Source organism: Vigna umbellata, chromosome 3, assembly GCF_029865625.1.
Source record: "Vigna umbellata cultivar VRB3 chromosome 3, Vumbellata_1.0, whole genome shotgun sequence".
NCBI lineage: Eukaryota > Viridiplantae > Streptophyta > Magnoliopsida > Fabales > Fabaceae > Vigna > Vigna umbellata.
The window spans coordinates 22,753,985-22,776,766 of record NC_142167.1 but is presented as its reverse complement, the minus strand read 5'-3'; the positions used below and the strand labels follow the sequence as shown (position 1 = coordinate 22,776,766).

At 32.4% G+C, this 22,782-nt stretch overlaps 1 protein-coding gene across 2 annotated transcripts; it reads left to right on the top strand.

Annotated features, from left to right (window-relative positions):
* The first annotated feature begins 1,476 nt into the window (after positions 1 to 1,476).
* Positions 1,477 to 22,184, top strand: LOC124829042 (structural maintenance of chromosomes protein 6B-like). 2 transcript variants are annotated; one of them, XM_088110141.1, is made up of 28 exons: positions 1,477 to 1,788; positions 1,902 to 2,007; positions 3,322 to 3,455; positions 4,839 to 4,894; positions 5,410 to 5,496; positions 5,569 to 5,889; positions 7,422 to 7,541; positions 8,349 to 8,483; positions 9,298 to 9,374; positions 9,462 to 9,537; positions 9,913 to 9,987; positions 10,142 to 10,246; positions 11,371 to 11,540; positions 11,638 to 11,740; positions 13,052 to 13,164; positions 13,931 to 14,135; positions 14,541 to 14,672; positions 15,491 to 15,605; positions 15,720 to 15,805; positions 15,918 to 16,013; positions 16,808 to 16,944; positions 17,054 to 17,156; positions 18,385 to 18,464; positions 18,567 to 18,645; positions 18,883 to 18,940; positions 20,678 to 20,775; positions 21,519 to 21,613; positions 21,852 to 22,184. In XM_088110141.1, exons 1-28 carry the CDS (start codon positions 1,614 to 1,616, stop codon positions 21,907 to 21,909), a joined length of 3,195 nt encoding a protein of 1,064 aa, XP_087966267.1. In that variant the 5' UTR covers positions 1,477 to 1,613; the 3' UTR covers positions 21,910 to 22,184. The 2 variants fall into 2 exon arrangements, with proteins under 2 accessions (XP_087966267.1, XP_087966268.1); XM_088110142.1 differs by lacking the exons at positions 1,477 to 1,788; positions 1,902 to 2,007 and adding an exon at positions 4,524 to 4,639 and having other exon boundaries at positions 3,345 to 3,455.
* The last annotated feature ends 598 nt before the right edge of the window (positions 22,185 to 22,782 follow it).

Sequence of the window (22,782 nt, the reverse complement as noted above, 5' to 3'; positions counted from 1 at the left end):
CATCTCATAACACGTTGTGAACTCAATTATTATGGTAAGAGATTGTAAAAGGTTTTTAACCATTTTCCATTAAATAACATACTTAGAAATACATATTTTGATAAAAATTTCATATTATCTTAATATTTAACAAGGTTGAGGTTAGTATACTTGGTGATCTCAAGTTTATCCGATTTTCAATCTGTGAGCATGTGATTTTTGTTATTTATAACATGACATATTTGACTATTTTGAAATTATTCAATTATGGTTTAGTCAAATATCTTATAGAAATGACAATTGGGATGATTTGTGTTATTTTGACCCACATCTTGGGAATAATTTCTTTAGTTTATTTCGCATAATATTTAATTTATAGGTTCACAGACCGACCCACATAAAAAAATATTTATTTATAGTTTTGTCTTTCGGTTATAATATGTAAAGATAATTTTCAAATTTATAATAATATAATTTATGAGTAACTTTTAAGGAAGTAATATAACAAATAAAATTCTATTCATAATCATTAATAAAAATGAAGGTTAAATATATTTTTAAATTTAAATACAAAATTAAAATTAATGTTTTAAATTTTAATATATTTTGATTTTTAAATTAAAAAAATAATGTCATTCTAATCGAATTAGGTTATTTGTTTTATATGTCAATCACGTTTTAGATTGATGTTTAAATTATTATATTTTTTGACACATTTTAATTAAAATATTATTTTGAAGTATCGTGTAATTAAAAATAATAATATTTTAGATTAATGTTTAAATTATTATACTTTTGACACATTTTAATTAAAATATCATTTGAAACATCGTGTAATAAAAAATAATTAATACCGTTAAGTTAAAAATGATTATATTTAGGATGTATTACCAATAATGTGATACTTGAATCTGTCTTCAAAGGGGAGTGCAAATAAGAAGGGCTTTCACTTCATGCATTTCCCTCAATTTCTTCACGCACCCCTACAAATTTTCAAAATATCGTTTGAAAAAGGGATTTCCGAAATATATATTCTAAAAACTCTCCGGAACATACTTTTTGGAACCTTTGATCAAAGTTTCCAGAATAAAATTTTCGAGACGTTGTTTCCATAATCAGATTTCTGAAAAGGAATTTTTGGAATTAAATTTCCTGAATATTTAAAATATATTCTTATTTCTGAAATATATAATACCTTCCGAAACCTATTTTTTTGAAACACTCTACATGGAATATACTTTGAAAAAAAATTTCAGAATACAAAAAATACGGAAAAACTTTTTTTTTTCTTTTCTTCGTATGCAGCGTCGTCCTCCTTTTCCTCTTTCTCAGGAACGACAATGGCAGTGAAGTGATGGAGGGTATATCAGTCTTCTCGTATTATTATAGTGTTGCAGTTAGTAATGGTAGATACACAGAAGCAATAGCTGATAAGAAGTTGTAGAGAGAAAGCCCAGTCCAGCCCAACTCCTTTTTTCCTTCCCGCCATTAAGTTTTGCTTCCATTAATTTCTCTTGCTTTTGTTGCATTGATCCTAAGGGGTGAGTTTTCTTCGCTCCCACTTCAGTTCCCTTGAATTCAATGAACTTGAGCTGAGTGACAGCATTAGCCATCGTTTGCATAGCATAGCAAGAATGAAACGGGGAAGAGGAGAGAGCATGGGAGAATCCAGTTCTAGGGTTTCTCCAACTCTTCAGAACCCCACAGCAGGCATCATCAAGCGACTTCGTCTCGAGAACTTCATGTGTCACTCCAAACACGAGACTGAGTTCGGAAACCATGTGAATTTCATCACGGGTCAAAACGGAAGTCAGTTCCTTTTTTTTTAGTAGACATGTGTTATATTTTCTTCTTATGAATTCAGAATTTAGTGTCATGTATAAAGGAAAAATATTTACTGTTTGTTTCGTTTGGGGTTTTAGGTGGTAAGAGTGCAATCCTAACTGCACTGTGTGTTGCATTTGGCTGTCGGGCCAAAGGAACTCAAAGAGCATCCACTTTGAAGGATTTCATTAAAAATGGTGCCAGGTAAGTGTGCTATTTTTTCTTTTTATCTCTTTGTATGATGACTTTTCATTACCTCCAATATGGTATTTCTGGATGAGGAATTTGACTTCAGATGGATAACACCACTGGGGTTCCGAATGAGTTTTCTACAAGGATATTATTCTTAGTAAGAGAATGGGTTGGGATAGAATATTCTTCTTTGTAAAACTTTCCGAGAAAAAGAAAGAGAAACTATTGACGTGAATTGATTACAATTTGGTGGTACATTAAACTTGCCATTCGAATTGTGTGACTATAACTAACTCATAACTCCTGACTTTTCTCGTAACTGAATTCGTCAATGCTAGTTTTAGTTAGTAAAATAGAAGGTAGGTTCTAGATTCTAGGTGCAGTGCATTCGTCTCCTATAGTTCAAAAGTCCTGCAGGACCAAACACCTTGAACTTAGACAGAAGAATTTCAAAACCTGAAGGAGAGAGAGAGAACCTTGGTTAACTGATAAACACACTGGGAAAAAGGCTGAAATATGTTAAACTTAAGTTGTTTGTTGAGAACTTTCACATGAACATAAAAGAGATTCAACTCCATGTGTGTAGTGTGTGCATGTTGTACAGAATTGTGGACGATGGAACAATGCTCATGTTGTTGCACAATACCAGAGGAGCAATGTTTTGGACTTCGAGTTTAGGGGGAAGGTTTGCACCTAGAGAAGTTCTTCCATGACATGAGCAAATTAGGCAGGTGGGGGTTGGGAATGGTATCTGAGATGACTTTCCAATAGTAATGTTAATTTTGAAAAATCATTCTTAGGGGTTTATAAAGAGTTTAAAATATTTGTTGGAGGAATTTTTTGTCGTCAATTTTCTTGGAGATTGGAGATTAGATGTGAGAAGATCATTGAAGCAGCTGGTGAAGGAGTGATAATTAGATTTCAGAGCTGAGCCTTTGGTGGTCATTGTGGATCGTGCCTAAGATCTTGCTACCATGTCAAACTTTTAGAGAATGAGTGAAAAAGTGAAAGGTTCGTGATTCTAAGTTCAGTACATTGGTCTCTTATAATAGGGAGGACCCTGAATTATTGAGACTCTTGCATCCAAACTAGATGATAAATGAATGGAGCTAAATTCTAAAGTGTGGTTTGAGTCTAGTGCTAATCAACATTTTTGTCTTTATAGTTTATTTGTAATTTTTAAATAATAAAATTTGTGAAGTGGTTTATAGTTATATTATGGGTGAATTAGCATACCTTGTTTTATCTTGTTTTGTTCATACTGCTGATAGAATGGCTAGTGTACCCAATACAGTGTTTTCATGAAATTCTATTTTCTCTTTGTAGTAATGCTGTCATCCAAGTTGAAATTCAAAATGAAGGAGAGGATGCTTTCAAGCCTGAAATATATGGTCGTGTTATCAATGTAGAACGTCGGATATCTGAATCCGCAAGTTCTACTACATTAAAAGATCACCTAGGTGTGCTTCCCTATGTTTCTTGTTTTTTCCCGTACTAAGCCTATTACTGCTATAATGTTTTAGTTTGCAACAGATTAATTTTCATGAGATATATGTCCCACTTGTTCTCTTATAATTTTCTTTGAGATACAGGGCCCATGTTTGTAAGTTTTCCTGATCTAACACAAGCAGAAATTCCTTGTTTTAGGGGATTGTTTCTCATGATCAAGACCAGAAAACCATCTTTGTTTGCTTAGTTTCCTGATTTATTGGTATAATTTTAGGATACTAAAATTATATTTCTCTTCTTGATTGATTAGAATTACACTTGCTTTATATTGGAAGAGATGACTAAGAGAGATCCTAACCATCTGATTACAGAATAAATATAAGGATAAGACAGGGAAAAAATAAATGATAATAAAATAAAGTCATATTTGAATAACCCTGTCATGATCTTATATCTAAATCTTTAGAATAAAGGAGAATGAAATACATTCGGATCTGAATGATCTTGGCTTCCTACATCTTCCAGAATCCTTAATTGAACTTAAGTTTAACGTAACAGACACATAAAATGGTCATTCCCCTCGTGTTAATTCATGGATGTCCAAGATGCCCCACTTGCTGGTAAAGAATTTAGGATTAAATCTGGAGAATCCTTGTGTAAGAATCATTGTCACTTGCTTCGGAGTGGAAAAGAACGACGTACAAATTAGGCCTACATCCGCCCTCTCTTTTATAAAATATTTGTCAATTTCAATTTGCTTTGTTTGATCATGTTCAATTGGGTTTAGGAAAATGCTAATTGAAGCCTTGTTATCTCGGCAGGACTTCATGGGAGAGTCGTACTAAGTTGTAATTAGATTCTTGAATAATAAAATTACCCAACCTTTTTGGGCCATTGCCTTATATTCATGATTTCAACTACTTCTAGCCACAATGTTTTGTTTTTTTCATCTTTAAGTGACCAGATTTCCCCATGCAAATGTACTGTAGCTAAATGTTAACTTTCAGTCAGTAGTGGATCCAGTCCTGTCCATATTCTGTGAAAACTTAAAGACCTTGCCTAATTTTCTTGAAAAATAGTCTCTGCCTGGGAGGACCTTTTGAACACCACAGAAACCGGAAAACTGCCTCAAGATGTTCTTCATGTGGTGAGCGAATGAATTGACTCACCAAGCTTACTGTGAAGGCTATATTTGGTGAGATATGAGATAAATAAATCAATATTCTCATTAATTATTATTTAGTGTCTAATGATAATTAACTGTGCATTAAATGGGGTTAATTTTCTGGTGGATAATTCTCAGTGAGACATTTTCTTTACAAATAATTTTTTTTTAAATGATTGTTAATGATGCTTTGTTCACCATTATGTTGTATATCTGGGTTTGTTGACAGGAAGGAAAGTTGTTAGTCGAAAGGCAGAGCTTCAAGAAATAGTTGAACATTTTAATGTAGGCTTTCTCTCCTGCAGTACTTCAATTTTTAATGTTCTATCTTGTAGTAATGTGGCATCCTTTGAACCTGTTCTTATGCTTTGCTGAATTGTTGCAAGATGAATTTTAAAAAAATATTATTTACATGCTTGATTTCAATGTTATCTTACGAAGGGGGGTGTCTGGTAATAACCAATGTATTTGAGTAGGTGGTGATTAGTAATCTATTTTTTTTATTGTTTTTGTTAGAGTTCCTATGTGGACTAATGACATGGGTAAAGTAGAGTATATAAGCAAGATGCAAATTTCAACTCAGAAGCTAATAACCAATAATAACATGTTTGGAGTTCCGTTTAAAAGTCCCAAATTACTTGAGTCAAAAGTAACAAGAGACTGTCTTATTTTGAACCAATAGTTTGATTTGAATAATTCAGAATATTCACTTGAACATGCATTAAATATTCAGCAATGCCTTTATTTCCTTTTTCAGTATTTTTTTTCTTGCAACTTTTCTTGAATCTTTTCATTTGCAGATCGATGTGGAGAATCCGTGTGTAATTATGACTCAAGACAAAAGCAGGGAATTTTTGCATTCTGGGAATAACAAAGATAAATTTAAGGTTAGCTCTTAGCGTTGGTGTTATTGTTTTAATAAACCTTACTAAAAGCGACACTGACACTTGATTAATCAGTTCTTTTACAAGGCCACACTTCTTCAGCAAGTCAATGATCTTCTTGAAAGCATTTTTAAGGAAATTTCTATCGCATATGAAACAGTTAAAGAGTTAGAGGCTGCAATAAGGCCCATAGAGAATGAGCTTAATGAGCTGGAAGTTAAAATTAGAAACATGGAGCATGTTGAACAAATATCCATGCAGGTTCAGCAGTTAAAAAAGAAACTTGCATGGTCATGGGTTTATGATGTGGACAAGCAACTAGAGGAACAAAATATAAAGATTGAAAAGTTGAAGAACCGGATACCTACCTGCCAGGCTAAGATTGATCAACAACTGGTATGTTCGCCTATGTGCTTAGCACTCAGCAGTTTTCATTTTCTGAATACAATATGAACTTTTCTTTGCGGTTTGACCTCACAAAGCTGACTTGCAAGTTGAGGTTTGCATCCAGATATATATTATAATTTGACCTTATTCATAATTAATGTGGAATCTTCCACACATCCTCTGATACCAAGGACTAGACATTTTGAGCATGGGAAGAAATATTTATGAGAGGTCCAATGTGGGAAACTCGTAGAACTAACAAACCTTACTATGTAAACTTTCATATCATTTTAGAAAGTGAATTTTAAGCCTAATTTAATTTTACAAAATTGATTTTTAATTTGAGACTTGCACCCACTTATATGCTATATTTTGATTATTTTTTAGTTAATGTGAGATCTCCAATACTAACATCAAGCAAAAATTGTTTACAGTAGAAAATAAAAGATAGGATTACAATTTCATCAGCTGTTTGTTTATAATTCTCACTTTTTCCTTGAATTGCTAGTACATTCTACAATTAAAATCTGGATGTGTACACAAAGGAAATTTTTTTAATGCATTTCACATGGGATAAAATTTAACATATATTTTGGTCTTGCTTAATGTGTGATTAGTCACAGTATAATAATGTTGTTGGTATGGATTTTCATTGATTCATGTGTTTGTTAGGACCTTTAATGGGGATATGGTAATTGGTCTGACTGCAGACCAGCGAGCATAAGCCCATGGTATGGATAGTCTACCTGCAAGAAAAAAATGTTGCAGGGAAAGAATGATTGGGTGGCAGAGAGAGAAAGGAGTAAGAGGAGTTTTGTTGTATGGGGATCGTTCAGGGAGAGTGGGTAGGAGGGTTATTTTCAGTTAGGGTCAGAGAAATTTCTATTCACTAAAATAATTTAGCTCTGGACAGTGGGCATGTTCATTCCTCTGCATTTTTCTTCTATACCAAAAGTAATACATTGCTTATTTGCCATTGTTGATCCGTTTTCATGTTTTTTATTATTCTTGTTTGCATCCATGTTGTAATGAAGCATTTCCAAAACAAATTTTTTTTATGAATTTATAGTAGGTTTATCTAATGTCACTATCAAAATACATTGGGTTAACATAATTGTACTCTCAATAAGATGCTGAGGTGGTAAGATAGGATTGGCTAAAATGCAACTAATTGTGACCAATTTTTTCTCCTTTCTGTTTGCATGACATACTTCTTGGAATCAAGTTGGTACAATATGACTCATTCCTAAGTTAGCAACTAACTGAATGCTTGACAAACGAACTAATAGATGAAATATAAAGGATATTACAATAAAATGAAAATGTAATGCAAACTCAAATGGGCATATTAACATAAAGTAAGTTTTCATATATGATATAATTTATCATATATTTTAAGTTAAAATGTTATTTGCTAAGGCTTGCACTCCGAACATGATATAATTTATGATTATTAACTTCTGTTGCCATCTTTACTGTTTCTTTTTTCTATGTATATTTGATCTCTAATAGAGTAAGTTGGACTCTAATTTCTTTTGCAGCATTTGGTTGAAAAGTTGAAGGAAAAATGCTCCAAGAAGAGAGATGAAATTGCAAGAATGTTGGAAAAGACATCACAAGTTAAGCAAATAAAGGAAAATTTAAACCAATCTGTGTCCATGGTATGTCAGAAGTGGGTGGTCTTACTCCCAATTCCTCTTTTGCCAATTGCTTTGAACAATATGTGGGTGAAATTTCATACTGCATTAATCCTTATTCAGCTATATGCTTGTTATTTTACTTGAATTATGTGATATGAAAGTTTCATAGTGCAATACTCCTTTATTCAGCTATGTGCTTGTCATTTTACTTGAACTAGGTGATCTGGAAGACTTCCCCTTTTCCAACATGTTACGTTCTTTTTTTTTCTGATGTAGTGATATCAGCTTCTTCCTGCCAGGAAATAGTAACACTTAAACAAGGAAATATGCTTGTTTATTGTTGAATACTGAATATGCTTCCTTATTGCTGAAAGAAACACTAGAATCACCCTAGAACAAAGGTATATGAGTATACCCCCAAAGGAGCTCCCCTCCTGCTTTTTACTTGTAAAAGGATCTACCTATATGAATTATGGTAAGACGGATAACAGAACAATAACAGAACCAACTAACATGTTACAACTTTGCCACTTTGCTTTTCCGGTGATGAACCTGCAGACCCTTTCCACTGATAGATAACTTGTGTTCTGTCCTAATAGTATGACTATTTTTTATGCATCAATCATTTTCATTCTTTATATTTTTATTAATCTTTCTTCATATTTTATCTTTTTCAAATTCATCTTTCTCCTTGAAGCAAAAAAGACGCATTTTAACTCAAGGGAGACTGTAGATGATTATTTTATATTTCGATAATTATCTTGCTTTTAATTTTTATTACTCATACTTCATATTCTGTCTGTTGCAAATGCATCTTCCTCCATTAAGGCAAAAAAAGAGGCATTTGGACTTGAGCGAGACTGCAAAAGCAAAACTAGCAACATACAGAAGATGGTACGACAACTTAAAATGCTTGAACAACAAGTACAGGATATTCACGAGCAGCATGCAAAAAATACTCAGGTTTTCCAAGTCCCTCGCTATGGATATTCTATATCTATGTTAATACTTAACTTTGCTTTCCTTGGGGTGTTTTTTCTTAGTTTTTCAATTTAAATTTGTTAAAGTGTCACCTAATTGCTCTTTTTCAGTGAAACACTTCGCTTTGTTCATTGGTTCCTTGAATTCTTTTTGACTGCTTTTTATTTAAATTTGAATATTGTACAAAGTTGTCGATGTTGTGGCAGTTGTCACTTCTGACCTGCTTGAATTGCTACTTCTTTAGGATGGCTTCATGGGATCCTCACCTTAGTACCTCGTAAGCCAGTTTTGGAGGTTGAGTTTAGGCTCTAAGCCCAAATTGTAAGATGATATTAGAGTCTATTGTATGTCTATTGTTTGGTCACCTGCATTGCCATGTTCTTGTCCCATAGCCCTAGGTGTGAGAGTGTGTTGGAAAGTTGCTTTAGTCTTGCTCACCCTTAGCCTGCCTTAATTGTGGCTCCTGTGTGCTTTCTTCTTTGTAGGCGGAGGGGTTGGATAGGGGGAAAAACTGTGGTGTTTTTTGGTTGGCACTTTGTTATGGCTTATATATTTAATTATTGATTATTGACCCATGTCATATTCAATTTCAACTACCTACTTGTTAGTTGTTACTGTTTCACTTGCTTCTTTCTTTTTGGTATCATTTTCTTTAATGTTTGTCACTTTTCCTTTTGATTGTACCCTGGTTTTAACTTCTGGTCTTCTTCATGAATTTGAATGGTTCGCATCTGATAACAATGCTATTTTTCTTATAAATAAGCTTCAGTTCCTATCATTTTTCATAATAATGTAGGCTGAAGAATCTAACGTGGAGGAGAAACTGAAGGTGCTTAAAGATGAGGTTCATGCAGCTGAGTTAACCCTGAAGAGGTTGTGGTTTTACTTTTGTGGTTTCTCATATTTGTGTTTTACTTGGGATTTAAAGTTCTCGTTCTTAAGTATCCTTTGTCATTTCAGATTGAAAGAAGAAGATGCTTCTTTAATGGAGAGTATACGTAGGCAAAATGACGAAATCCAAAAGATAGCTGATAAGGTGTGCCTTTTGCTAATGCTGTTAAATTGTGATGGAATTCTTATTCTCTCTTTGGTTTCTTGTAAACAAATTTTCTTTTATGGTTTTTTATTTTCTAATTTCAATTAAATTTTCAGAATTTTCACATGTTCTTTTCATTTTTTTTAACACTAAACTCTCTGTAATTTGTGCCTCTTAATGACCTTTTTTTGGATGGGGAGGGGATATATCTTTTTAAATCTTTCTTAGGAAGCTGATAAAATGGTTACCGTTTCCGTATTACATGATGATGTTAAAGAGTACCTGATGCAGATTTTTTTTTTGAGGCTCTTCTGTTCTTTGAAACTTGTTTATTACAACATTAACTATATCAGTGTAATTCATTGCTTTTAACAGATTCATGATCATGAAAAAAATCACCATGGTACCATGCGCCGAATCCGTGATCTTCAACAACATCAAAGCAATAAGGTATAACCAATATTGTACTTCTTTATCAAGATCAAAATATTGCTTTTATTTTTCTTTTTTATGTATTTTGTTCATTTCCACAAAATCTAATAGACAATAAATTTTCATAAAATTCCTTGCTTTAATGTTGCTAAGAACTGTTTTTTGGAAGCAGATTACTGTTTTCGGAGGAGCCAAAGTAATCAATTTGTTACAAATAATTGAGAGATACCACCGAAGGTTTAAAATGCCTCCAATTGGTCCAATTGGTGCCCATCTGGTATCATAATTTGTAATCCCTTTATCATGTATTGCATATTACTCTCTTGGCTTATGCAGAGTTTTTTGGTTCAAGTGAAATGAAGTGTCTTTCTTTGGTTAGCTGTTGTCTTCTTCTCAGTGGAATAAATAAGTGAATACAGTGATGGAATATCTATACTATTATATATAAAGGGAATTCACTGCTTTGGTGTACACATTTTGTTTTCGAATTTATCCTTTGATAAATAATTTTTTTAAAAATTAAAATAATTATCTTACCAATTTAGTAATGGTTTTTTAAATTTAACTATTTTTTTTAATTTGACCATTTTTTAAAACAAAATAACTATTTATAATAAAAAATTACTCACAAGATAAATATAAACAATCTATGATATAATTATGAAAAATATTTATATTTATTTTTTTCTTATAATTTTTAGTTTTTATTATCATAAAAAAATGTGAATACACATGCATGTAGCGCCTGTGTTTTCACTAGTAACTATATAATTTTAATCTCATTTGTCAATATTTTTCACTGGTTTCTCATATTTGTGATAAGATGGTTTATTTGCTTCATTTTGTGTTCATGCACCTTGTTTTTTCTGCGGGGTTTATAGGTATCCAGTTTGATATTTTTCTCTTTTCCTTGGTTTTTCTACAATTAAGACTTAGGGACTCCTGCCCTGTAATTCTGTTTTCTTTTCTTCTAAATTCTTATAAATTCTCAGTTCTCTGGCTGTTAGTCAAACTTTACAAAGGTGTGACTCCATGCTTAATGCTTTCTATCCCGAGTTTTCTCATTGATGTAATGCAATTTTCAAGTTTGTTTCCTAGCTCTGTCAATTAATTAAATTGTGGTTTGTTGGTCACTTAATTGCACTACTAGATTGTATTACTTGACATTGGTTTCTATCCCGGGTTTTCTCATTGATGTAATGCCATTTTCAAGTTTATTTCCTAGCTTTGTCAATTAATGAAATTGTGGTTGGTTGGTTGCTCACTTAATTGCCATACTAGATTGTATTACTTGACATTGCTTTTTATGGTTTAACAGAGTTGCTTAATATTGATAAACGAGTGTTGCATGATAATTACTTATTCAAATTATTATTTTGCATTGTTTTTATGGTTTAACAGAAGCTTCTTCATGGTAATAAATGGGCACTTGCCCTTGAATATGCTATTGGGAGATTGCTCAATTCTTTTATAGTGACTAATCATGCGGATTGTCGTCTTTTAAAACAATGTGCGAAGGAAGCTAACTATGGTCACCTTCAAATTATTATTTATGATTTTTCAATCCCAAGGTAAATTGTTAGCTTCATATCGGTTTTGCCTGAATTGTCTTCGTTTGTGTTTTATATTTTTGGTTGTGGTCATGTTCTTTTGCTTTCTGGTGTACAGGTTGAAGATACCACAACATATGCTTCCTGATACAGAACATCCATCAATTCTTTCTGTCTTACAATGCGATAATCACACTGTGATTAATGTCTTAGTGGATCAGGTAATGGCTAATATTTGCTTCCTGAAAGTAATGTCCTATCTCAATGAATTTTTGATTGCTTATTTAAAGGAAATCACAGTTCATTTGGTTTATATTTTCCTTATTTTGTTGTTTCCCATTCTTTCCTAAATGTTGTTATGGGACCGGGTGGTTTATCTTATACTTGTTTTAATTCTTTTGTTTTATAAACTCTTGTATCTGAAGTTATCTTTTTTCTGAGCTCTGCGTCAATCTTGTCCAAAATTAATTATTCTTGCATATTAATCGTATCCTCAGTATAAATGTTTTTTTTGTGGAATTCTTTCTTTTGCATGTTCGGAGTGTTGGGTTTTCCGTTTTGTTATTGGCTGGTGTTTGTTGACTATCTTTACTATATGTGAGAGATGAAAAAGAAGCCAAATTCTTGTAGCCATAATGGCTCTCTGGTTTATTTGTGGGCAATATGCAATTCACAAATGTTTAAAAGTGATTTCTTTGGATGAGCAGTTGCTTCATAACTTTATACCTGTTGGCTTCTCCTTGTTGTAAAGGATAGTGCTTTTATTGATTTCTTTTAAAGAAGTGTTTCATATTGGGTTGCTATGATAGTTGTTCAAAGACAGAAAAAAAGATGCGTGGGATTTTAAAAACTGTGTATATGGACTCCGATCCATTTTATATTAGTTGACTTTGTGAGAAATAGAGAAGATTGGGAGAAAATATCCCTTGTGTCTTTTGCATACACATAGGGTAGTTTATTTATAATGTAAGATATGGGCCCATGCCCTTAATATAGAATGGGCTGAGCCCAATTAACAGAAACACACATCTTAACATCTAACAGACTTCAATAAATACAAATAATTATAAGATATTTTATTCCTATATACATGATATGGCATACCTAATCATATTCTAATACTGTTCGATCTCCCTGTGACTATAAAGATTATAATTAAATAAGGAAACAAATTATAAAATGTTAAAGAAAAATACATCATAAGATTTTATCTATAATACCCAATTCTATATCATTTTTATTATTTTTCTTTTGGATTAAATATATTCCACTAAAGAATAATGTCCTTAATACAGTGAAAGTTTTATGACGTGGTATGAAGAAGAAAGAACTTAAACAATGATGGAATGGAGCACGGCTCCTTGCTGTATGAAAACTGAAAGATAATACTAAGTATGATAACTGTCACTGCCACTGATAGAAACAACTCCTCTCTTCACCCTGAAACCACCTTGTACCTTCTCAATTATTTTTTCTCTTCCCCTTAATATGTTTAACTTTAAGAATTTCTAATATGTTTATTGCTTCTCTAGGGAAATGTTGAGAGGCAAGTGCTAGTCAAGGATTATGAAGTTGGGAAAGTGGTTGCCTTTGAGCGAAGGATCCAAAATTTGAAGGAGGTCTACACAGCAAATGGATGTAGAATGTAAGTCACTATCAATTGACATTGCAATTCATGTGTCCTGCATGTACAACTTCTTGTGCAAATAGATACTGTTATTCACTAGCAATTCATATTTATACAACATATTTGAGTGAAATGGCCGGGTATATGTATGTCATGTTGAGTGACCCTTTCAGTGAATCTAGGATAGGCTGTATCATTTTACAAAGTAGTTTAGACATAACTCAATTTTACAAAACTAACCTGGGGTGAGGATTTATCACTTATATACTGTACTTTGTCACTATTTCTTGCCAATGTGGAACTTGTGTGTTTCCCAATGTGAACTTAGTCTTTGGCAGGAGAGTTCTTGCATCTGCCACGGTCCTCTCTTTAGTGCTTGGGGTTCCTTTTCAATCTTTTTACCCTATACTCCTTTATATGAAAAAGACAAGATTATGGATATTATATAGCTGCTGTTTTTCTTGTAAAGTGTGATCAGTCAGTGTTACCTTGACAATGTCTTAGAATCTTGATGAGAAAAGTGTTTTGGGATTTGGTCCCTGTTGGAGCCATGCTCCTGTTGAAATACAATACTTATCTGTGATGATAGAGTCCTTTTTATTTCAACCAAATGCATCAGCTCGTATCCAAGTTTCAACCCTTGTTGATAATTCAGTACAGACGTTTAAGTATGTAGCAGTATGGATCAAAGCTTCAGACTGATGGAAATTTCTTATGTATGCATTCATCTTCAAGCCATGGCCCACAAGTTGGAACTGGGTTTCCTAATCAAAGTTCTTTTTAGGTTTTCTCGAGGTCCAGTGCAGACTGTTCTTCATCCAAATAAGAGGCAAAGAACTGGTCGTCTTTGTGGTTCTTTTGAAGATGAGATTGAGAAACTTCATGCTGAAGCATCTGATGAACAAAGGATTGCCAATGACCTTAAAAAAAATAAAAGAGAGGCAGAAGTCAAGCTTGAGGAACTTGACAAATATATGAGTTCTATTAAGGTAAACTTTTGTATAGATAATATTTGTTTTCAAAAACCCATTTTTTATTGCAATGTCATATTACTTGAAGGAAAGAAGGAATAACTTTTATTTATCGCCACTGGATAAGCCTCTGCTTCATGCTTAAATAAATTCCTGAGAACTAATTCCAATGGTAAGCTACAACCGTGACTGCTACCGGGCCTCAAAAAGAACATATCTTGGGAGGAGGACTTTAAATCTTCCTTATCTAAAATTTTATGTCCTCTAAAATGTGAATAATATTTAAAAAAAAAAATACTAAAATGGATAACTATGTTTTTATGCTTGAAGAAAAGAATCATCAACTTTCATTATTGCCTTTTAACACATGTAGTGATGTATGCTTCATGTGATACTTTTTTGTTCTGCTTTCTTTCTTTGTAGAGACAATGTGTAAATGCAAGTAAAAGTTTTACTTCTAAGAAGCTAGCTTTGGAGGAAGAAATGCATCTGCACTCCGCTGAAAATAATGCAACGCCTTTGTCCTCTGTTGATGAGCTTGTTGAAGAAATTTCAGTTTGTTCTCTATCATCTATTTCATTCTTCAACTAAACATTTTACTTGTTCTGAGCATTAGTGTTAATAAATTTTGTGAAGGCACAAACATGCAGTGAAAACTACTGTCTTTTTCCCTTTTCATACTTTTTTTTGGTTGGGTGGGGGATGAGGGAGGCAACTTTAAGGAGGTCGTGTCCTTTGCCCTACACCTCTGCTACCAGTAGGTGACAACTAGAACAGAGGGCCAGAGAGAGTTGAAACCCCAAGGCAACCTGATGTCAAGTCATTTGCTAATATAAGCTAAGAATCAAGTTTTATATTGGAAAACGACTTATAATTGAATCCATCAAATGTTGAAAAGATGAATAGTGTTGTAAATTTTATCAAAGACTCGTAAGGCTGACTGATTCAAGTTAATTAGAGACACAATAGGGTGCAGTCTATTGCTAATCTGAATTAAGGGATGTTTTGTAAATAGTTGAGTTAGTTTCATCAGTGGTTATGTTAATTATGTAGTCAGTCGGCTGTTTACTAACTTCTTATAATGTACAAAATAAAATTTAAAAATAGAGATGTTGTATATGTGATTAACACTTACTAGAAATAAAATGTTATGTCCCTTATCCCTTGTTCTCTCTCCGGCGCTTTTTCTTTTATATTTTCTTTATGTATGCTAACATTTGTGACAAAGGAAGTATATAGTATTGAAGGGTTAGAAATAGTCATGAAGTCAAGTTATCAATTTGGTAATATGGAGACACACAAAAACCAAATAATTTGCTAATGTGATTTTTGTTACTAAATTTAAATGATTTTTTATTCTTATTAAACACTAGGAGATCCAGAAAAAAATAGAAGAAGAACAAGTTTTGCTAGATGGCCTTCAGAAAAACGGGCTTGAAGCAGCAGGAAAAGTGGATGATCTTAAATTAGAATTTGACAAACTTTGTGGTATGATATAATATGAGTTATTTGTTTTATGTCAGTGAGATCATCTGCACTTCTGTTTATTGAATTGTAGAAATGTTATGTGATGCATATTCTATTGGGTGCCATACAATGTAGAATCAGCGAATGGTGAAATTGCTGCCCTAGAGAAAGCTGAGAGTGAACTTGTAGAAATTGAAAAAGAAATGGGTTCAGCAAATAAGGTTTTTTTTTTTTTTTAATATGTATATGTTAGCTAATACCTGAAAATATCTTCTATCCATTTATTTTTTTTCAATTGTGTTGGCTTCTTTTTTTCTTAAAAACATTTTACAGGCAAAGGATCATTATGAGGGTGTCATGAAAAACAAGGTCCTAATTGATATTGAGGAGGCAGAGGACCACTATCAGGAGCTTACAAAGAAGCGCAAGGTGCATTTTGGTTAAGATTAGTGATGTAAATATTTTAGACCGAACTATCATTTGTGCTTATCACTTTTTCTATTAGATGTGAAAGCAAGTATGTGGTCAATGAACTGGACCACAAGTTTATAGCATGTTAAAACTAAAAGGTTTCTCTTGAGATACGTGGAGATACTATTAATTATTGATGTTCAGATATTGTAGGGATACAATGAGTTATTATTAATTATTGTATGTATTTCAATAATTTATTTCTAGGGCGATGGAGTCCTATATAATGTAACCTCTTGTGCAATCTACATTAAGAAGTGCACTACCCTACAGAACTGAAACATCCTTTTCAAACGTCTCCTAATAGAGAAAAAAAGCAAGCATCTTAGACATATATTCAGCTATTTCCAATCTGCACTAGAACTTGTTTTTTGTAATATGCTTTAGATTCTCTTTTCTGTTCAGTATCTTTAGACCCTGGATTTTATGGAATGATCTTGTTTGTCAGTCTAGTTGGTGTGACATTTTTAATGCTACAATTTTTTTATACTTTATATTTTTGTCACATACACTTCCCCCTGTTTCCTTCAAATTCATTAGTACTAGTAAAAAAAACAAGATTATGTGATGAATGGAAATATCATCTTGCTTATTATTTTGAGTGCCGTGTGTGTGAAAAGATCTGCCGTTAACTTCACTAATCCTATGTGTTATGGGATTTACTCGTGTTATGAGATAACTTGGTAATGTAAATCATAAAAGATATATTAGTATCTATATCTTGCTGATACCAACATTGGTTTAAACTGCAGGAAAGTGTTGAAAAGGCTTCCATAATATGCTCTCAGAATGAACTTGATTCATTAGGAGGTTGTGATGGCAATACCCCAGAGCAAATCAGTGCTCAATTAGGAAGACTTAATCAGACACTAATGCGCGAGAGTCAAAGGTTTCTCATTATGATATTGATTTATGTTGTCAGGTTGCTATGCTCGAGCTGGACTTCTGTTTGTATGTGTCTGTATTATGATTTTCTTTATTTTGGTTTCACTATACAGGTACTCGGAATCAATTGATGATCTTAGGATGCTGTATAAGAAAAAAGAGCGTAAGATTGCAAAAAGGCAGCAAGTTTACAGAACCCTTCAACAGAAATTGGATGTATGTATTTTTTGGTTTTACTTATTCTATCGATAAATGCAATTTTGTCGGTATTGTTAGATATAAAGCCATCTTGTTGGTATTCACCCAAAAGATTTATCTGTTGGATTAGTTGGTCTTTTTGATATCCCACTCTTCTACTAATTCTTCTACTAAATAAATTAAGTTTTGGCACAAAAAGGATGGGCCTGACCATCTAAATAAAGTAGTTTTCAGCACAAGGATGAGCCTGGCCACCTGGCATTGTCCACATGATTGGACCCAGATTTATGAATACAACTTGGAGATAAAAACACTGAATGAGCTAAAACAGATCCCTGTTATAGGACAATTATTGGGAAGCAATGATTGAATATGAACAATGGTTGGAGCACAGCTCCTTGCAGAAATGGAAAGTAAGAAATAGAGACTATTGAATTGCCCCTCCCCCCAACACCCCATTTTCTTGAGGAAGACCCTTTTCTTCACTCTACCAGGCCATCCAAATTATTCTTCGAAGAATGATGAGATACCCATCTCTTGTCTTGCCAAATGATTCCTGTATCCTCTTGTCCAAACCTCTTCTTCCAGCTGTCCATTATTTCTTGCCCCTTTTCTCTTCTAATTTCCTCAGCTGCTGCGTTACATTTTTTTCTTTCATACAACAACATTCTTGCATTTTATGCCCATTCCCCTTTTATTCCTTCCACCCGTCTCTTCCCTTTCTTTGAAATTGGGCATATACATCAAACCCTGATGCCTCTAGCATCAATTGTCTTAAGTATAAAACCACTGACATGCTTTCACCCAAAAGTTTAAGTTTAGTTGGTTGATGACGGATGTATTAATATTCTACGTAGTTTTATCTTTCTCCTACACCTTGGCTTCTATGCTATGATATAAAAATTAATATTTTTGAGGGAGAGTGAACGTGAATTGAGACTTAAGTTGTCATTCCTTTGTTTTTTAACTGCAATCATGATATATTAATTTCCTTCTTTTTTTTCTAACTGCACTTATGACAGCAAGATTATAGCCTCTAAATAATATAAATTAGTGTCCCTATATAGTTGTATACTTTTAGTCCACCTTCTTATTATCAGAAAATAGCTTTTAGTTTTTTAATCTCCATTTACAAGTGTGATCAGAATTCTTTTACTTGTTCATTCTTCATTTGATGCAGACAATTTATGAGGTGACGTTCTTGTTTAATGCTTTTTAGGGAGTTAACTTTTGTATATTGTTGCAGGCTTGCCGGAGAGCCTTGGAGTTACGTACGAGAAAGTTTCAAAGAAATGCAACATATCTGAAGCACCAACTTTCTTGGAAGTATGCCTTTCACCATATATTATCTTTTGTTGTTACGGTGATCCATTGTCACAAGTATTTGTTTTTTCCCTTTTAACCTTGACTTCGTTAAATCATCCACAGATTTAATGACCATTTGAGAAAGAAGGGGATTAGTGGACTTATCAAAGTTAATTATGAACAGAAAACCTTAATGATTGAGGTAAAATTACTTTCTTAGTGATATATATTTCTTTGCAGTATCCTTTACCCTCCCTTTTCAAATAAGCAATATTTTTTAAGTTATTAATTTTTCTGTGAGGTAAACAAATATTAATTTGTGTCATGTCAACCTTTAGTTTGTACATGGTGAAATGTGTTTCTTGGACTTCAGTGCACGTGACCTAAATTTGTTTCCTTTGTTTATTTTAATTTATTTATTTTTTTTTGTTATTAATAGGTACAAATGCCACAAGATGCATCAAACAGAGCTGTTCGAGATACTAGGGGGCTTTCAGGTTCTATATAGGATAGTGATGAATATGCTGTGTCATCATAGGATGAAATATATATATATATATATATATATATATATATATATATATATATATAGTAGTATTTTGACCCATGTGACGAACATGTTTATTGAAATAAAAATTTATAAAATATTTATAAGAATATATTATATATACAAAAAAAAAAAAATTATGTGACATTTATTTAGAATAATGAAAACAAGAATTAAAATAGTGAAAAATAAAAAAAATTATGATAAATTTGTTTGTAATAATATAAATTGCTTTTAAATATTGTTGTTTGTAATGATTTAATATAAAAAATATATTGAGTTTAGAACAAATGGCATAATAAAGTATTATTAGAAATTGGTTTTAAGCCTAACTCAATCCCACAAAACCGGTGAGGTATAGACATCTCGAGCGTGAGAGTAGAATTAATGGGTGGTCCGATAGTGGCCCGACAACGTGTGGTACATAATGGCCACATAAATCTCGCTAGGATAGGCTCCAACCTGGCTCTGATACCATATTAGAAAATGGTTTTAAGTCTAATTCAACCCCACAAAATTGGCTTGTAAGGTGAGGTTTGCACCCCACTTGTATATTATAATTTGACCTTATCTCTAGTCGATGTGAGACTTCCAACAAGTATGTGTGTCAAAAAGTATTGTTTGCAAGAATGGTTGTGTCTTTGGGATATAAATAAACAATTGTAATAATTGAATGACCTTAATTATTATCTTTTTAATTCTTTTTCAATAGAAAAGGATAAAAATCAACTTAATTGCCACCGAATAGATGATATACACACTTTTTGAAGTTGTTATTATTGACATTTATAATTTAAAATCTTTCCACTTAATGAATTTAGTTTCACTGGATCAATTAGAACCACTTAATATTGAGGGATAAAATATATTGTTTCATTTTTTGTCATAATTTCAAAGGAGATGAACGAGGGAACCAGCTATGTATTGATGTTGAAACTTTAGGGTTTAGCCCAAGAAAAGGGAAAAGAAAGAATGAAGTGTAACAACAAAATAGATATTAAGATGTTTCTATCAAATACTATTACCATTACCGAATTCGATTCATTGCTAATACTACTTGTTCGCTATTAGTAAAACTTGTTACCCTAATATCTTCTAATAGATTCCATAATTTTATATCTTTTATGCCAAGGGGAAATTATAGTCTTTGCATTTGGTTTTGGGCTTAACTCTAAAAAATTGAGGTTTGCCCTCACTTCCGAGCCCTTCTTTAGCTTTAGCTCTTGTCAAGCTTTGACTTGAGTTTATTCCCTATACGTCCTCACAGCCAACACTATTGGGTTTAGTGTTTCTATAAAATGATAGGTGACCCAATAACAGATTCAAGACAGACTTTTCTTAAGAGTTTGAGTCTTATTCAACCTTATAAAATTACCTTGTGAGGTGAGAATTTCCCACTTATATTCACTACTTTAGTCTTATTTTAACCAATGTAATGTAAATAAATTATCTGTTTACATTATTGGTACAAGTTATGGTGCTAACCTGGTTGATGCAATAGCATTATTTCTTTGATTAAAAAGAAGTTATCTGTTTACAGATATGCATAGGTTTGTTCTTGTACATATTAGTCTTCCATTCCACTATTGATTTTTGATATAACTGTTGGGAAATTTATTAAACATGTCATTTTATTTTACTTAAATTTTGTATGTGTATATTAATTTGTACATTTTTTGATAATTAGGTGGGGAGCGTTCTTTTTCAACATTGTGCTTTGCGTTGGCGCTTCATGAAATGACAGAGGCCCCTTTTAGAGCAATGGATGAATTTGATGTCTTCATGGTATAATTGTTTGTTGCTACTGATCTAGGATAAAACTTTTTACCTTCATATAGTTTAAATAATAGTGCTATATTTTTGTTGCTTACTTGGCCATCTTTAGATATATGTAGTTGTTTGACAATTTGCATCTCTTTTGTAATATAGCACTGCTATGCCGATGATGTCCAAGTCCTGAGAATGGCCTATAATATTTTCATTGCAAGGGTACTTTATGGAAAAGGTGGCTGTGGGTAAAAGTAGGCATCTTGTAGAAAATCCTTTCAAAGTTCACTACTTTCATGTCTCACTTGTCCCTTCTCACCTTGCGACTAGACCATGACCCGACCTGTTCTCATTGTTTTTTTCTTAGTCGATGTTCTCTGTTTATTGTAATGCTTTTGGGCATCGGTCTCCTAAAAATCCAAACCCATTGACTCCTCTTTGTTTTTCCTCCATGTCTTATATTATTCACGGCATTCTTTGTTTCTATTTACTTGTATGCCTCCTTAGTACCAAAACTTTGAACTTTTTATTGTTGTCGAGGAACACAGGTTTTTAGTATTATTTTTTTTAATCTATGAGCAGTTAAACTATACAAAGATCGTATTTAGCATTTAAATATATAAGCTATGCACTATACTGCTATAGTGTTTGAGGTTAGCTACCATACCTGATTGATAAATATGCTTTATACTTTGTTTTGTGTAAAACGTAGGAATCTGTTTTTTGAGTTTCCTAAGGTGGAATTTGTATTTAATCTTCAGGATGCAGTAAGCCGAAAAATCAGCTTGGACACTCTAGTTGATTTTGCGGAGGCACATGGATCACAGTGGATATTCATCACTCCGCATGATACTAGGTATTTGTTTCAACCATGGACCTAGATTATTATTTCAACAATCAGCTTGCAAGAACTGCACTATACTAATGTATAAATATAGGTTTTATGAACTCACAAGTATAACCAAAGAAAATATATGTAAAGAAAACAAACTCTTTTACTGATGACTGTAAACCGTAAAATATCTGGAATTTGTGTAAAATAGATGAACAGTCCAGGTTCCCAATCTTGACTATTATTATTGTCTAATCTGCAGCATGGTGAGGGCTGGGGACAGGATAAAAAAGATGCAGATGGCTGCTCCTCGTTCTTGACCGTTTGTTTATTCATGGCAGCTGGAAACCCATGAAACTGTTTTTTGTGTTTAATCATGTCCAATATCTGATAATTATTTGCTTTAAATTTTATTTATGGTGTTTGAGGGGCAAGTTTAACCAAGATCTATACATTTTCAGTTAAATATTTTATTTATGTGATGTAAATAAATAGATAAGATTAGGTCTGAATTCTTCCTTAAAAGTGTATTATTCCAGGTAAGTGCCTCGCTTTGATTGGTGGATAAATAACACTTGTAAATTTGCATTTCAAATGTGAAACTCTTGTGTACTTAAACAACAATAGACTGTTTAGAATTCATGAAAGCAAGTAAACACAATAATACAGTTCTTCAGACAAGTTTTTTGTAAAAAATAATTTATTTTATAATTTTGAAGAACTATTTAAGCGATATTATTAGCTTCCAAAATGAAAACTTTAGATAAGGATTTAGCCAGTGATTTGAAGCTAAGACCACTTAATGATGTGGTCAAATCATTGAATCAATGCATCACTTATTGAACCGATATGAAAACAGTTAAAATGCTTATTTATATAATTGCATATAAATGTTTTTTATTAGAAAACGTAGTCAATCAGATTCATAATATGATGTTTAAAACAATAAATTCTATAGATTTTACTAGCAATTTTAATAACCTAATGCAGCTTCCATGCATACGTTTCTTCCATAATTTTATTTTTTATGCGAAATATCTATCCATCATTGATTATTGGTTAATTTAAAGTGTTAGGTATTACTCTACGTTTTTATTTAAGTTTATCATAAATTTTTGATCTTAAAGTGAGATGTACATTTTCTTATTCTTTGACATTAAATCAATAAAAAATAAATAATTTGTTGTATTATT

Bases quoted from the DNA above. Each gene is read 5' to 3' on its own strand.
- LOC124829042 (XM_088110141.1), top strand. From the start codon at position 1,614: ATGAAACGGGGAAGAGGAGAGAGCATGGGAGAATCCAGTTCTAGGGTT. The intron at 16,945-17,053 runs GTTTCTCATTAT...TTCACTATACAG, and splicing joins CTAATGCGCGAGAGTCAAAG to GTACTCGGAATCAATTGATG. The intron at 18,465-18,566 runs GTATGCCTTTCA...AATCATCCACAG, and splicing joins AAGCACCAACTTTCTTGGAA to ATTTAATGACCATTTGAGAA.